The sequence below is a fragment of the Mirounga angustirostris genome, unplaced genomic scaffold (genome assembly GCF_029215605.1).
Source record: "Mirounga angustirostris isolate CCGP_5_RB_7025 unplaced genomic scaffold, mMirAng1.0.hap1 SCAF_7, whole genome shotgun sequence".
Classification (NCBI taxonomy): Eukaryota; Metazoa; Chordata; class Mammalia; order Carnivora; family Phocidae; genus Mirounga; species Mirounga angustirostris.
Genome location: NW_026991715.1, coordinates 104,943,231 through 104,955,378, shown reverse-complemented (window position 1 = coordinate 104,955,378; position 12,148 = coordinate 104,943,231). Strand labels below are relative to the sequence as shown.

The window sequence follows — 12,148 nt, the reverse complement described above, 5'->3', positions numbered from 1 at the left end:
AACTAGGGTAGCTCCACAAGACTGAATTCAAAGAAAAAATACATATTTTAGTCATTCTTATTCTGAATACAACTATAACCCTTCCTCATGAAATAGCTCTTCATTGAGTATGAAAATAACTTCCTCTTCTCTGAAAGACCTACTTTCAGGAAAATTGCCCAAGTTAATCATTACATAAGATGAACAAAGAAGAAGGCAGAAGCAACCTAAAGCCAAGAGTTTAAGGAAATTTTTCTGGGAAATCTGCCCCTGGGGCCACAACAACAACAAAAAAACCCACTTCACTTAGTAGTTTCAGTTTAGTCAATCTGAGAGCCTCCTGTACCTTAAGGTCATATACACACAGTCAAAAGGTAGAAAAGAATGTGCATTTTAGCACTCTCTTTTTATATCAATGTCAGTTTTCATATCTATTTTATATACTGAACTTATCAAACAAATCAAATGGAAATATTTAAATATCTATTGTTTCTATCTGGGAAATAATCTGTTTACTTTTTTTAGCAAAGGCTAAAAAAAGTAGGATAGGCCAGAAGCATGTCATGTGGGCAAAATCAGTATATCTAAACAAAATCCATCATATGAATGCCCAGAACTACTTCTCAGTTTACATAAGCTGGCAAATACAAGGTAAAAAACTGTAGTCACAGTAGGACTTTAATCAGAAGAAAAATCCAGATTTTACCTCTACGTTTTCAATTCTGTATTATTTTTGTCTTCATTATAATAGTTAACACACACTGAACACTGTCTGCCGCACTGAACTCATTTAAATCTCACAGCAACCCTACAAGTTAAGTACAACTGTTATTATTAGCTCCACTTTACGGATAAGCCAACCTAAGTGACAACCCACCAACCCCAGGTCACACAGATAGTCAACAGCAGAGCCAGAGTAGAAACCCAGACACTCTGCTTCCCCAGAATCACTTCAGTTCACTGCCTCCCTACAGCACACTTCATCATAAAGAATCGCAGATGCTCCTAATTAGGTTGAAAACAGGTGCTACTTAGAAACTGTCCAACAGAATGTTACCATGACCACGACTATGAAATGAACTAAATCTTTAATAGAACTAATTTTTATGTAGAATTTTATCTACCTGTGTGTGGTTGTCAGTCTTACCTGAACCAATTCTCTGTATGCAGACTTAGCAAGGTTATAAGGTACTAAAAGATTAGACCCAAGAAAGTAGAGAACTTCCAATCCAGTAAAAATCATAGCAAATTTGTTGATGATAACAATTGTCTCCAGAGGGACAAGGCAGAGTCGTGCTAGCAAGGGAAGCATGTGAGCTGAAAAGAGCCAAATCTGCTTCGTTTTCATGACACAGGAACATAAAGTACACACCACCAACTGACCTAAAATGGGGAGGAGAACGCATTTAAGATTTGGTATCCACAAAATAAAAACAAAAGACACTGCCAATAAAGATGACACAGCTTTTGAAGAAGTCTAATTAAGATCGCTTAGATAATAATTTAAATCAAAATTTTTACCTCATCTGACCATAATTACATATTCACATGTTCTGTCAATTTTGAGCACCAATTTCCTAGGTACTGATCTGAAAAAAGCAGCACAAATATCCACTGGTCTTCATCACATTTTGGATGGCATATATAATACAGAAAAAGGTTTTTTTAATGTCTAATTCAATATTACAGTTATTCAATTACTACTGTTTATATATAGCTCTTTTTACAAAGGTCCTCAATATTTAACTGTTCTGGTCTATAGGTGATAGCATAAAATTCCAGAGATAGTTACTTCTCTAAGATCATGCTGCAACAAAATTCATTCTGAGATTTTCAAGCTTTAATTGCTTTTACAGGACCATGCACGCCTTCTTTCCAAATGACTCAATAGTGAAAGTTAACACTAAAAAATTTAAGCAACAAACTCTTCCCAGAGATTATGTATGATCATTATAGAAAAGTTAGAAAATACAGAGAAATAAAAAGGGGGTAAAAGTTCAATCTCTTATAATCCTATCACACCAAGATAGCCTGTTAATACCTTTGGTCCATTAGACAAAGCACTGCATAGAGAGCATTGTATCTAAAACCTAGTTAAGTGCTCATAAAAATTAGGTATTCAGGGGCACTCGGATGGCACAGATGGTTGAATGTCTGACTCTTGGTTTCAGATCAGGTGATGATCTCAGGGCTGTGAGATCGAGCCCCCGGAATCTGGCTCCGTGCTCAGTGCAGAGTTGGCTTGAAACTGGCTCTCCCTCTCCCTCTGCCCTTCCCGCTCATGTAAGTTTGCGTGCTCTCTCTAACAACTAAATAAATCTTTTTTAAAAATTAGGTATTCACACCATTACCCTTTTCAGATTTATTCTGTGCATGTGAATATACACAAATGTTTTCTAGGAGATTATAGGGTACATACTATTTCACAATCAGTTTTTTTCAGTTAATACATATAATGCACGTGTCTCTCTCTACACCAGGAAGTACATATACATGGTTGTCTTTAGTTGTATGGGATATTACACTGAATGCATATGACACAGTACTAACATATGGCTGTTTTCAAACAGTTCGTAATTATAAAATGTTTTGTTATGAGTAAGCCTATACGTGTATGACATCCTTGTATAAACTACTTGGAGCACATTTCCCAATATCTTCTTAGACTAAATTCCTAAAAGTGGAATTACTGGTCAAAGAAATATTTCAGGCTTTTGACACATACGATCAGATTGCCCTATAGAAACAAAACACCCAGTGTACATGGTGCCCATTTTCCCACTGACTTGCCAGCTTTAAAAATAATTTAAGGAAGGGTAGGGCAAGGAATATTTCCTAAGCTTTTTAAAAGTTGCATTTGTTGATTACCAATTAACAAATAAGTATACAAAAATAATTTGTAATTATTTGGTGAAATGCTTGTTCACATTCTTTGACCATTTCTACTGGAGAATGTAGCCTTCCGGAATTCTTTGATCAAAATATTAATTTCCTTTGTCTTACAATTGTATTTTCCCAGTGTGTCATTTGAATATTTTAATAATTTTTTTCTGTTATAGTACAGGATATTTTACTATAAATGGTCAAACCTATCAATCTTTTCTTTGATGATTTCTACCTTTGGTGTCATGGTTCAATCACATGGGTCGCCCTCCTCAAGATTATACAAGTAATCACCTACATTTTCTTTTAGTATTCTTTAATTTAGAAATTAATACATTTGAGGGGCACCTGGGTGGCTCAGTTGGTTAAGCATCCGATTCTTGACTTTGGCTCAGGTCATGCATGATCTTGCGGTCATGGGATCGAGCCTGGCATCAGGCTCTGTGCTCAGCATGGAGTCTGCTTAAGATTCTCTCTTTCCCTCTTCCCTCTGCCCCTCCCCTCATTCACGCTCTCTTTCTCTCTAAATAAAATCTTTAAAAAAAATTAACACACTTGGAATTTATTTTAGAATAAGGTAAGAAGTAATGATCTAAGTTTGTTTTTCTAGATGTTTAGTCAGCTGTCTCAAAACTAGCGATTAGAATCATCCATTTCCTTTCTCATTACTTTGAAATGCCAGTCTAGTATACTTTTACATTTTTTGTATATTTGTGTCTACGTCAGAACTTGCTATTCTTTTTTTTTTTTTTAAGATTTTGTTTATATATTTGAGAGACAGAGAGAGCACCAGCAGGGAGAGGGGTTGCAGGTGAGGGAGAGGGACAAGCAGACTCCCTGTCGAGAAGGGAGCCCAACATGGGGCTCGATCCCAGGACCCTGAGATCATGACCTGAGCCAAAGTCAGATGCTCAACCAAATGAGCCACCCAGACGCCCCCGTGCTGTCCTTTTTCAATGATCTACTCTGATGACAGTACTACACTGTCCCATTTCACTGACTAAACAAGACTCCATAAATCCCTTTAGAATTTCTTGAATTCTTTAACATGTTATCTATCAGATTAACTTGAGAATCATTTAGTCAAATTCTCTTCCTTCTTGCCAATGAAAAGCAAAACAATACTTGGAGATTTTAGTTTTATGTTCAGTCTATATTACTATTAAAAGACTACAAAAATGGCATCCATTTTTACACAAAGCTGAACATTTATTAACAATCTACCATGTTGTAACATGTGGTATCTTCTCCCACAAAGTATTAATTTTAGCCTTTAATGAACTGATATCTAAATAATGTGAAAAATATTCATAAAGGCATAAAAGGAGGAAAACCCAAAATACTACAAATAAACAAACAACAAAACCCAGAGGAGAGGCCACCAAGTGAGTTATGACAACATTTTAAAGGACAAAGGATGAAGAGATAGGAGGCAACTAACTTAGCCAAACCACTACTCTTTCCCACACCCTAGAAGGAAGACCAAAGTTTGTTCTCTGGAGAGACTAAAACAGGCTCCTGGACACCAGAGCAGAGGTGAGATGCCCAAATGAAAAGAGGGGATTAACCCAAAAGTCTGCACCCTGAGAGATAAGAGCTCTCTAGGTAGCCAAGCACTGCGGCCATGTTTGTTGTCACCCATTCTAGTCACTGACAACAGCCTCCCCTACAGGGGACAGAAAGATTCCTCTTTGGGGAAAATGACCAAGTCCAAGTGAAAAGACATACAAATACTCAAAACCAGCCAATCCCACATGAACATCAACTGTGAAACATACCAGTTGGTAAACCCTAAAGAGATTCCAATCAACAACTTAACTTACTTTAATACAAATGATCAGCCAAGGACTCCCAGATATTTAAGTAAAACTTATGGTTTAATCAGCCTCAGATGAGGCCTAAGCATCAGTATTTATAAATCCTTGTTCAGTATAACAAGGTCTTTCAAATCCAGGTTTGAGAAACACTACTATCCCATGACAGAAAAAGACCAAAACAAACAGAAAAAAGATTTCAGGGGAAATGGATAATTCAAGGAACAAAAGAAAGCTTCAAAGAGATAAATGATATATCTAAGAAATAAAAACACTGTCATAGTAAAAAGAAGCATTCAATGAAAACAAGTTCCTCAATATTAAAAATATAAAACAAAAAAGGTACAATAAAAGGGTTGGAAGATAAAGTTGGGAAACCCAGAAAGTAAAACGAGAGAGAGAGAGAGAGAGGGAGGGAGGGAGGAAGGAAAACAGAACAGTAAGGAAGTTAGGGGGTCAATGTAGGAGGAACATTATCCAATGGACAGGATTTCCAGAGTAGGACAAAAGAGAAAATAGCAGGGAAGATATTATTGTGACTAGAAGGGAAAAAGGCCTCTGGGGAGTTGATACAGGAGTGTGGTGAGGAGTGGTGCAGGAGAGAGCCAATTCTCATCATAAAATTGTGGTAGGTCTTGGCTTTTAAAAATAAGTGTATTTCTTTGATTAAAAAATTAGCAAAAACTCTAAAAGAAAGTACTTGGAGGAAACACTTTAATACTAGGAATGATTAGGAATTTTCATTCTGGCATATCTTACTTCTTTCACTGTACTCATAGCTGTGATATTGAAATTGCCTTGTTCAGCATGACGTAAACTTCCTCTACACTCCGAAAATTCCCCTAAGTCTATGCCAGCACATTCAGTGCTCAACTCTAGGGTTACAGGCTTCATTTATCTTCTTTCATAGAAGAATATGACTCATAGGCTATGATTCTCTTTAAGAGAAGACCACTTCTCCTATTTAGGTGAAAAAAGGAGTGGAAATCTTTCCTGCAGCAACAAAAGAACTGGAAGTTGTTTAAGTTGATGTGCCTACTCAATTAGTAATGCCGAATAAATCAAAATCACAAAGTAATCTCCGGATGTCAGGATTCCACTATTAGAAATAGCTCCAAGAAGTTTGCAACTCTTAAGAAATGATGGCGTATCAATATTACTCAGTTTTTCATTAAAAGTTCATTAATGAAATGGAAGCAAATGAGTAGAAAGTACTTCAAAATCCAAATTGGAAGAAGACATAGTATGTAATAGTTTATGGATTTTATCTCCAATTAATTGAATCTTAGTTTAGTAAGAAGAGTTTCATAGCCACTGATAGGAAAATTTACGGAAATGTTTCAAATTTATACTATATTGCATCCATCACAGAATAAAAAATAATACTTGACAAGCCTTCTAACCTAGCAAATACAGTTGACATCTAAACAGTGCAAGGATTAGAGGTGCCAACACCCTGCACAGTTGAAAATGCTTGCATAACTTTTGGCTCCCCAAAAACTTCACTGCTAACAGCCTATTGTTGACTGGAATTCTTACCAACATTAGTACACATTTTGTATTTTACATGTAATACATACTGTATTCTTACAGTAATGTAAGCTAAGGAAAAAAAGTATTATTAAGAAAATCATAAGGAAAAGCAAATACATTTATAGTACTGGATTTTAAGTGGACCCATGCAGTTCAAACCTGTGTTGTTAAAGGGTCAGCTGTATTTTCTTTTTAAGATTTTATTTATTTGACAGAGAGAGAGACAGCATAAGCAGGCAGAGTGAGAGGGAGAAGTAGGTTCCGCGCTGAGCAGGGAGCCCGATGCGGGACTCTATCTCAGGACCCTGGGATCACGACCTAAGCCAAAGGCAGACACTTAACCATCTGAGCCACCCAGGTGCCCTAGGGTCAGCTGTATTTTCACACTTGAATGTTACCACTATTGAATACACCAACTCCTAGGATATAGTCATAAAGCAACATTATTTTTTTTCTCCTATTGTCTTTTAAAATCCACTCTGTGAAGACTAGTGTTCTCCTGCTCCTACAGCAAGTCCTACTAACTTTTCTAATCTAGCTGAGGTTACACAGTCTCAACTGAACAATAACCAACACTCTGAAACTGATTTAAAGTTGAGGCTTTTCCCTTACTCTAGCTCAGGCCTCCTACAGGACTACAGATTGAAAACCTGCAATTGTGAGAGGTGGAAAGGTTATGGCAGGCTTCATCTTCTTTCTCTGACAGCACCATTGCCCGCTCTTCCTGACTTATCCAGGGTTGAAGCATGTAGGGAAGAAGGCGAGAGAGGGAAGTAGAAAATTCTTACTTGACTATGCTCTTACAATGATAGGGTGTGGGTGCACCTGAAGCTGGGACATAAAAAATTCCCCCTGGGGTGCCTGGGTGGCTCAGTCGGTTAAGCATCTGACTCCTAATTTCCACTCAGGTCATGATCTCAGGGTCATGAGATTGAGAGCCCTGCACTGGGCTATGCGCTAGTAATGGAGCCTGCTTAAGATTAAGATTCTCTCTCCCTCTGCCCCCCATCCCTGTACGTACCACTCCCCCTTAAAAAAAAATGTTGTTGTTTTTTTTTTTAAACTCATTGCCTTTCTCTTGTGCATTTTTATGGGTTCTTCTGAAACTGTTCCATCACTATGGCTCTCCCACCCTTAGTGCTTGTTATATACTCTCCTCTGGCTGTTTTTGGTTCTTTACTTAATTCCTGGAAATTCAATCCCTATTGGAGTCTTCTTATCCTTGTAAAGGCTCTCTTAGAAGGACCTAAAAAAATCCCATAGACTCTTGGGGCCCTTATCTAGTTCATAGGAAACTAATACCTTTGCCTACATAGATTAGAAGATACAAGAGACCTCCACAAGACATTTTCACTATGTCCATAGTCAGAAAACTCAACAGCCAGCCAGCCCACTGTTGGCCTTGATATCATATTAGAATTATAATATGAGCCACATTTGTAATTTTTAACCTGGTAGCCTCATTTTAAAAAGTAAAACAACAAAAAAAAAACCAGGTGGAATTAATTAACAATATATTTTATTCAACCTAATATACCCCAAATATGATCATATAAACATTCAATCTACATTAAAAAATTAACAAGAAACTTTGCATCCTATTTTATACTAAGTCTTAGAAATTGGGTGTTTAGACTTACTGCATATCTTAATTTGGATTAGCCACATTTCAAGTGCTCAATAGATACATGTGGCTAATTTTAGATGGTGCAGCTTGAGATTTTGCAGGCGTGGGTCAGACACCAGTTCAGAGTATCCCTCCTAAGCCACAGAAGACATGTGACTCTCCAAATGGTCTACTGCTGAATTCTCCACACGTGAACGGTTGGGGAGGTATTTCAGAGAAAAGAGCTCTCTCCAGAAATCCTCCTTCTCCAACATTCAACCTTTTATCACCCTCTATGTGGGTGAGTTTAAGAATCACAAAATAGGTTTTCTCTCACCTCCTTTTTTGCAATTCTGTCATGGTAGGTAGGGTCTGGTATGTCACTTGGAACTATATGTACATTGTTTTGGGGTCTTAGTCAACACTCCTATTTTTAACATTCTGCTACCTAAATATTTCAATCATGTCTCAAGTGATGTTTCTGGCAATTTATTTTTGACTATAGTGATGGCTTTCAATAACAATAAATGACTTAAAAATAATCTTACAAAGTAATAACTAGCTTTATTAACCTTCCAAATAGTTAAAATATCATTAAAAACACAAGCAACTATAGGCTACGTATGATTTTAAGCATGTAAAGAAGACAGTAAAACTGGTTGATCCTCACCTACACTTTTAATTCTTTTATAATACTTACCTATTAAGGCTGTGGTAAACCGATTCATGGACAGAGGTTCTAAATACATTGGTCCTTCATAGGCAGACTCCAGTTCACTCCTGACATAGTCCCTAAATAAGTAAAATGGTAAAAATGTATTAGATACATTCAAAGCACATACAGAAAAGAAAAACAGCTAAAGCACAGTATTCTTATAAAAAGCGTATTATGTTAATAACATCTCTCTCCATATGTATACTAAGAAAAAGTTTAGGTATAAATAATTATGTAAGGATGGACTTCATTTCCTTCTATGTAGGAAAGACAGCCAAAGCTCTACTTTATGGGATTTTCTTTCTTCCCAAGGCCTTATTAAATAACTATTCCCAGTAAAAAAAAAAAAAAAAAAAAAAAAAACAGTTGAGACACCATCCCTCAACCCTACTACTTAACTGATAATACCCAATAATAATACATCAAATTTCCCCTCTTGTGGCTCTCTTCCACCATCTTACCTATCTTATTTTCCCCAAAGTTTTATCCCCAGTTGTACTTAGTTACAAGTAGATCACAAACTAGTTAGAAAACTGGCTCACAGAACAATCCTTAAAAACTATCACTTTTGACTCTATCAAGAATCTATAATTAGGGTTATATGTAAGTAGGCTACAGATTTATTTTGAAACAAATTTTAAATCACATCCAATATTCCTTTTAAAATTTAATTCATTTAACATGTGAGTACTGAGAAATAACAAGATTTAAGTAGGAAAGAACCTTTACAAACTGAGAAAACAGAACTTTCAGTGCACATCCAGGAGCACAGGAAGGGAAAATTTAATTTACTATCAGTAAGCTCAGTAGTACACTAAAAGACTATGGTCTTAAGTTCTTTAGACATCAGGTAGGGAAATTTGTGTAAAAAAAATTCTCCTTTTCTTCAATTATTGAATGCTTTATTCATTGTATTTAAAAGAGTTTGAATGTTTCCAGTATTTCTCAACAAACCCACGGCTGTATTTACTTTTCCCATGAAATTACTTCCTATTAGGCAATCAAGTTGAAATCCTTTAGTGTAGCACAGCCAAATAAGAAATGACCCTTACATAACCCGCAAGGAGAGTACTGCCAAAAAATCAAAATTAAACTAAAATATATTTTATGAATGGGAAGTAGTTTGGGGGACAATTATAAAAATCAATAATGGGCCTAGATTCATCAGTGATTTAGCAATTCTCCTCTATCATTCTATGATGACTATTTCTAGCAAATAATATACTAATAGTCTCTTTTTACTGAAATTCTCAAGAGGAATGATTTTAATGCAGTGGTGGTCAACCAGGGGTGATTTTGACCCTGACAGACATTTTGCAATGTCTGGAGACATTTTTAGTTGTCAAAATTTAGAAGGGTTGGGGCTGCTATGAGCACCCAGATCAAGATGCTGCCACAACATTCAGTGCATAGGACAGCCCCACACCAAAGGACTACCCAGTCCAGAGGTCAGTGGTCAAAACCCTGTGAGAGGCATAAATGCTCTACATGCAAATTACATATACATATCTGATTTATAACCATCAATGTAAAATTATCATACTTTTAAAGTTTTAGGGCAGAAAACTGAAGAATTAAGAGAATTACAAAATTTAAAATAAAATACACATATAAATACCACTTAACATTTAGTCTTTGAAAATACTATTAAAGAAAGAAACTTATATTTGTAAGAGGTCTAACCTGAGTTCTAGGCCTCTAAAGCCAAATAATTTCTTTGTGGCCACCCTCTCCAATAGGTCCAATTACAAAGAGAGAAAACCCACAAAGACAAATAGCAGATTGATGCTTGCCAGGGGCTGGGGTGTAGGAAAACGGAAAGGACATATAATGAGTACTGGATTTTACTGTGGGGTGATGAAAATGTTCTAGAATTAGATAATGGTGATGATTGCACAACATTATGAATTTAATATATGCCAATGAATTGTTCACTTTAAAGGTTAATTTTATTTTATGTGAATTCAATAAAAAGGGAATAGGGGTATCTACAAGAGCACTATCCCCCGGGAAGAGCCAAAGTTGCTCCCAAAGGGGTCAGTCCTCAGATCATCTCTCAAGGTGGGTGGGGGGGGGGTTGGAAGGGGATTGCAGAGCTGGATTCCCTGACATGTTTTCTCTCCCTTGTTTGCTTTTGTCATCATATTACTGATGTTTTATATATATCTCAGCAAACCCACTATTCTAGAATTTCTTATTGCTGAAACATTTGTTAATTGTTTTGTATTATTTCCTGGCTAGGAATTTTAGTTTATAATTTAGTTTATTTTTTTTTTAACAGCTTCTTTGCCTTTTAAGAATTCTAACTTCAGGGGCGCCTGGGTGGCTCAGTTGGTTAAGCGACTGTCTTCGGCTCAGGTCATGATCTCAGGGTCCTGGGATCGAGCCCCACATGGAGCCCCGCATCGGGCTCCCTGCTCGGCCGGAAGCCTGCTTCTCCCTTTCCCACTCCCCCTGCTTGTGTTCCCTCTCTCACTGTCTCTCTCTCTCTGTCAAATAAATAAATAAAATCTTTAAAAAAAAAAAAAAAAAGAATTCTAACTTCACGTAATGAAATTTGTAAGGAAAATTAACATTCTCTATACTTTTTCTTTTAACCTCAAAAATAATTTACCATATACATAATATGTTGCTAGCACACCGCTACACTCTGGGAATACTACAACAGGCAAGAAAGACACAATCCTGTTAGCATGGAGCTTAACAAACCAGGAGGAAAAACAAACATTAAACAAATTACTTAATTTAATAATTAATTAGAATTGTGAGAAATGCTATAAAAACAGAATGATTTTCTTTTTAGTTCCTTTTCGGTCTCCATATTTCATGACTTTGTGGTATGACAAGATTACAGGACACTAAGGGGGATCTGCCTTCCAGAAGAACAATCAACCTTTAGGCCCTAATGACAACACCATGGTGTTAAACAGCTTCCTCCCACTAGCTCTCTGTGTTGCTCTCCTCTAGGACTCTAAGAATAGCTCTCCTCAATGCTGCAACCTCCCCCATTAATGTGCGACCTGAGCCGCTGAACCAATCATCCTACCATAGAAATTAACACCTTGTCTAGGCAACTTAGCCCCTTTCTCCTTTGTTCAACTCCTCTCGATCAACACAGTCCTTCAGAATTTTCCCTGTTTGGCTGACTCACCAGTAAGCACCACCTCAGTAAACATAGCCAGGCCCAGAAAGCCTATAGTCCCTCTTTGGGCCAGCTGAGCTTAGTGCCAGAGCCAGAGCAGTGGCTTCGGTGAGGGCTAAACTACTGGTCTCACCAAGTAGCCACTAATGAGCTGTCCCTTCTGAAAGAAGAATCTGGACATTGCATCCCAAACTATACAAAAGAACTATAATAGGGATCAATGTTTCAACAAAGATCTCTGTATCTAAGTTATGAACAACTTCATGGCATCCCATGCTGACAATGAAATGAAATGAAAACTTGATTACTCAAGTCTCTCAAGAGAGTGGGTCATTCACAATGTAAATAAACAAGACAGTAAGCCACATAAGAAGGATCCAGAGTAGGAATTATGCAAAATTCCAAGAGTTATTTTAGGCCAAAAATTAATCTGATTCGTGAGCCAAGAAATTCTAATTTTTAACAAAATTTAGTAA

At 36.8% G+C, this 12,148-nt stretch overlaps 1 protein-coding gene across 3 annotated transcripts in view; it reads right to left on the bottom strand.

Moving 5' to 3' along the window:
* RNF145 (ring finger protein 145) overlaps positions 1-12,148 on the bottom strand; it is a 54,442-nt gene that overhangs the window by 19,767 nt on the left and 22,527 nt on the right. For all 3 annotated transcript variants that reach the window (XM_064596600.1, XM_064596599.1, XM_045901978.3), the window contains 2 exons: positions 8,516-8,607; positions 1,127-1,362 (listed from right to left, as the gene is read on the bottom strand). In XM_064596600.1, the coding sequence (XP_064452670.1) occupies positions 1,127-1,362; positions 8,516-8,607 (328 nt within the window). The remainder of the gene's footprint in view (positions 1-1,126; positions 1,363-8,515; positions 8,608-12,148) is intronic.